Source organism: Antrostomus carolinensis, unplaced genomic scaffold (assembly GCF_000700745.2).
Source record: "Antrostomus carolinensis isolate BGI_N321 unplaced genomic scaffold, ASM70074v2 scaffold5527, whole genome shotgun sequence".
NCBI lineage: Eukaryota > Metazoa > Chordata > Aves > Caprimulgiformes > Caprimulgidae > Antrostomus > Antrostomus carolinensis.
Window position 1 is genome coordinate 27995 of NW_010329716.1, and position 5246 is coordinate 33240.

The following is a 5246-nucleotide window of genomic DNA, read 5'->3' on the forward strand; positions in this document are numbered from 1 at the left end:
TTTGTCTGGAACTTCTGGTGTCCCAGTTTGTGCCCATTGCCCCTTGTCCTGTCACTGGGCACCACCGACAAGAGCCCGGCCCCATCCATTTGCCCCCCACATTTCAGATGTTTATAGACATCGTGTGGTTACAAGACCCTGGAGCTGTAATGAGGAGCTGGACACCGCAGTGCAAAGCAAAAACCCCTGTCCAGGGACATCACCTTTCGGGAAGTGACTTAAAAATGAGACCCCCCATCACCCTGAAGCCAACATTATGGCTGACTGGCAATGGACACCGAGGTTCTTGGGGCAGCACCGAGGAGAGCCAAGCTGACTGCTCACCTGCACATGATCTCTTGTCTGGCATCAAGGCATAGCCTTCGCTGCAGCTGCATTCATAGCTGCCCTCCGAGTTGGAGCAGTGCGTGTCACAGCCGCCGTTGGTTATGGTGCACTCATCAATGTCTGGGGGAGAAGGGAGAGGTCAGGCAACTGCTTAGGACACAAGCTGGGACACGTGCCTTGCAGCAGAGCTGCTCAGACACAGTGCCAGTAACAGAGACAAGGTGGGAGAAATGCTGAAGAAGAAATAAAGCTGCCCCCACCAGAAGAATCATAGAATGGTTTAGGTTGGAAGGGATCTTAAAGCTCATCCAGTCCCAACCCCCCTGCCAGCAGCAGGGACACCTTCCACTAGACCAGGTTGCTCAAAGCCTCATCCAACCTGTCCTTGAACACTTCCAGGGACGGGGCATCCACAACTTCCTTGGGCAACCTGTTCCAGTGTCTCACCACCCTCACAGTGAAGAACTTCTTCCTAATATCTCATCTAAACCTCCCCTCTTTCAGCTTAAACCCATTTCCCCTTGTTTTGTCATTAACTGCCCTTATGAAAAGTCCTCTTGCCTTCTCTGCCAACCACATGCAGCTCACAGCAGTTTCACAGCTGATGATGGCCCCTTACCAGTAGTGCCAATCTGGCTGCACCTCAACCAAGAGGTTCCTCCCTTGCCTCACCCTCAGACACCCCACTGAGCGTTGTAAGAGATCCACAAGGTCAGGAGGGTTCTGGATGTGTACCTCAGTCTCGGCACAGTTATTTGGCACTCACCAACACAGCCTTGCCTGTCCAGCGTGGCCTGGAAGCCCGAATCACAGGCGCACTGGTAGGTACCGATGACGTTGACGCAGCGTCCATTGCGACACAGGTTGTCACTAAGGGAGCATTCATTGATATCTGTGGTGGGAAGAAGAGTTTTGAGCAGCCAGCCATGCTGGTGCCATGTTGAGCATCGTTTGGTACCCATCCTTGGGTACTCCCCCCGCCTACTGCTGTCTCCACACTCAATTTGTTATTGTCCCATTGGTCAGTCTTCAGTGAGCAGCAGGTTGAACAAACCCTGGGAGTGACCTCAGTCCCTCCTGGATGAGTGTGCTCCACCCACACATGGGATTGGAAGGAGATATTCATGTGCCCAGCATGAGATCCAAGTCTCCCTGTATTTCACATTACCTGTGAACAGGCTCTGGTCATAACACAGCTTTCCATCATCTCACCTATGCAAGTGTTCCCTTCAGAAGTCAGCTCATGACCAGGTGGACAGATGCATTCAAAGCTGCCATCTGTGTTCATGCAGATTCCACCTCGGCACAGCAGCGGGTCCCGCTCACACTCATTGATATCTGCAGAGAACAACACCAAATATGGTGGATTGGCCCCTTCAGTTGGCTTTTCCAGATAATGGGGTGATGCTTCTGCCGTCCACCACAGTCCCATCACCACAGAGATATCCCAAACCAGAGGGACATCACAAAATTAACAGGGTCTGGGTGAGTCTAGAGGACTTCTGGTTGAAGTATGCATTTTGGGAAAGAGCAGCTTTTCCCTTGACCACAATAGAATCTAAAGTGCAACATCAGAAGGAAAGAAGTTCGTAACTTGGTGCAGATTAGGACCAGAAGGAGCAAGTTCCTGAGCTCCCATCCCACCTATCTTAGTAATCTTCACAAATCCCATCAGCAGAGGGAGAGTTCCTTGGAAAATTTCTACTTTGTTTGATAGAAGACTGACTGATAAACTGTCAGTTTAATAAAAACAGCTTGATAAGAACTGACACACAGAGCTAGGAGATAGTCTGTACATCTCTGACAAAAATAAATCACATATGGACAAAGGGATTGAATTGACTGGGAACTGGAGAAATTTCTGAAATAGATTAATAAGAGATGTGACCCAGACAAAGATGAAACCAGGCTGCTGGCATTAAAAAGAATCATTAACAAAAAAAAAAGTGATAGAAAAGTTTATAAATGCCAGACTAAAAAAAAACCCCAAACAAGGGAAACTAGTGGAATGGTGCAGTGGTGATGGCTGGAAAGAAAAACCAACAGAAGGAGGAGATGAAGCACTGTGAGGATCAAAACTGGGAAGCCTTCATATCGATTCATTATCCACAGCCCCTGGAGAAAGCTCTTTGTGATCTACCATGATTTTGTCCAGGTAACAACAGCCTTTGTGATATTTGTGGTGTTTCACAGTGCAAGTTATGCTCTTTGGAAAAGCAAGTGCTGGATGAATCTGATCCTTTAACTTTGAAAACTGGAATCTGAGAATGAGGTTCTCTGTTTTGGTCCCTATTCTGCATTCTCACATGCTCCTGGAATTGACTCAAGATGTCCTGGGCTGACAGTAAGACAGTAAAAAGAAGGAAACTTCCCTGGAACTCCTCAGAGGATTCATCTGTCCACAGTTGTACTCCAAGAAATGTGCATTTAGGATACAAAGCCATTGGGTGTAACATAAATGAACTGGGGGAGCTAAAAAAATGCCCCCGAGAACCCCTTGGTGACAGCAGACAAAGGGAGTGATGTTGGGTGCATTTAAAGAACCCATTTCCTTCTCATGTGTTTATTTTTCTGATTCCCACCTTATAATTAAGAACAGAATCTTTCACCTCACTTGAATAAAACACTTTGTTGAGATTTTCAGCTTATCTACAGCTCAAGTGGACTGGAATATATCTGACATTGGGGGTGATGGGTCCCTACCAAACAGTCCCACGGGACCCATGCCTCCAGTTCTCCATGGTGGGAGACTGTTCCTAACGAACTGCAGGATGCAAGTTGAGGGCTGATGTTGTCTGTTGCCAGGGGCTGGCAAAGATTCCTCCCTGGTGAGGCTGAAGCCAAGTTCTTTTGCTAAACAGAGGCGTGAAGAAGTTAATCCTTGACCATGGGAAACACCATAGTGTCATAACACCCTTTGGGGTGAAATGACACAATCTCCTGTCACCTAGAGAAAAGGATAAGGTGCAATTGGGCAGATAAATTTTAATTATTATTTTTTTTTAAAGAAAAATGACACACAACATCTTTACATATCAGAAATCTCATTACTAAAAGAAGTTAGCAGGCCATGAGTGGGGACTGTGACATTCTCCTCATCTCAGAAATGAAGAAGGAGGTAGATGGAGAGTCCAAGCTGTGGTAACCCACACTACAAATTGTATGAAAAAGAGAGAAAAACCATGCCAGTGGCAGGGTGGTGATAGAGTTTAAAGAACTCAGAGAATCAAATATGAAAAATAAATAAATGGTATTGAATCGTGCCACAGATTGATGTGGTTTGAAAGTCCAAGCCAAAGCAGAAAGAGCAGAACATTAAGACTAGGTCAGCCAGTCAAGTTAGTCTGGCTAGACAGATGAGAAGAGGAACATGGTATGCCAGGAATTAGAGGACAGCAACAGTCTGGCTGACTTGTTGGATATGAACTGAGGTACTGAGGTCATTGATGGGATTTTTTTTTTAAGCTACAAACAAGAATTTATTAAATTGGAAACAGATGAGAATCTACCAGAATAAAAACAAGCACTGGCCAAATGGGAGGAGCTGTAAAGAATTATCTGAGGATAAAGGAGAATTAAATGGGCAGGTGAAAGGCAGCCCTCACAATTATAACTGGAAACAGAGAATGCAGGTGATCTACTGGAGCATCTCATGAAGGACTTGATCTGTGCAAATGCTTGGAGAAATGGACAGGGGCCTATTAACGGTGGAGGCTGGTATGAAATTGCTGAAGATCCCAAGGAAAGGTCCAGAAAGAGCAACAGTTGATACCACATCTGAGTGAAACCAGGTTGAGAGTCATTTTAGAAAAGATTCTAAAAAGCAGCCCCCCAAAAATTGGATGAATCAGCAAGATTCAGAGACACAAGCTATCAAATGGTGAACCTCTTGCTAAGCAAGACATCTCCACGCTCTGATGCCAGTGGAGGCATTTGATTTAATGGCACATGGCTGTAGGATGTGCAATGACAGCAGGAGGTCAAGCAGTGCTTGGGCTTTATAGACCAAAGCTCAATATGTCTTCTTAAACTGGTCTAGTGGAAGGTGTCCCTGCTGATGGCAGGGGGGTTGGAACTGGATGAGCTTTGAGGTCCCTTCCAACCCAAACCATTCTATGAATATAGGAGTGGAAACAACAGGTCTACTAATCTCAGCAGTGATGATAAAACTGAGAGCTACTTGTGAGGAACACATATTATCTAGAAAAGGGACCAAGCTACATGTAACTGGATTAAAATGTGGTATGTGAGACACCATTTAGGGCAGGTGGATGAACCGAGTTAAGAAGATAACTGTGGTGGTATGGATAGGGCACGACACAAAAAGATCTACAAGTTGAGAAACATTCTGCATTGGTGTTTGAAAATATATGGTTTAATGTCAGGGTTGGACATTCAATATTAATAATGTCTGAAGATGGGTGTGTGGTTAGAGCGTGGACATGTAAATAACCAGTGGCACAATAAATAGATGGGTAACACAAGGCTGAAAAGAAGTAGAAGGAGATGAGACATCACACAAAGGAAACAGCCAAGTGTGTATGAGAATTGGAGCTCACAGCCATTGAGTTCAAGCTGCTGGCCTGGCAGAGCTCCATTGTGTACTAGCCAATCCCCAGCATAAAGGTTGCCATCTCCCTACGTAGAAGGAATGAAAATACCAGGCATGGATCCTGTCCCAGCTCAGTGGCAATGCCAGGCTCAAGCTACAGCTGCCGGTGGCTGAAACAAGAGGAAAGGTTAGTGGCCAAGGTTTGGTGCAAGGGAAGGTCCAAGAGAAGAAAGAGTACAAAATGAAGACTGAACATTGTACAAGTACAAGATGAAAAAGGAAATACAAGGTCTTAGTTTTATGCAAAAAAAGGAAGGCAAAACTGCACTGGGATTGCAGGGAAATGCCCTTTGGGTACAGCAAGCAG

At 45.7% G+C, this 5246-nt stretch overlaps 1 protein-coding gene across 1 annotated transcript in view; it reads right to left on the reverse strand.

Annotated features, from left to right (window-relative positions):
* LOC104528630 (fibrillin-2-like) overlaps positions 1-5246 on the reverse strand; it is a gene marked incomplete at its 3' end in the record, with an annotated part of 108565 nt that overhangs the window by 23366 nt on the left and 79953 nt on the right. The window contains 3 exon segments of the mRNA XM_010172688.2: positions 325-447; positions 1094-1219; positions 1540-1665. Of these exon segments, the coding sequence (XP_010170990.2) occupies positions 325-447; positions 1094-1219; positions 1540-1665 (375 nt within the window).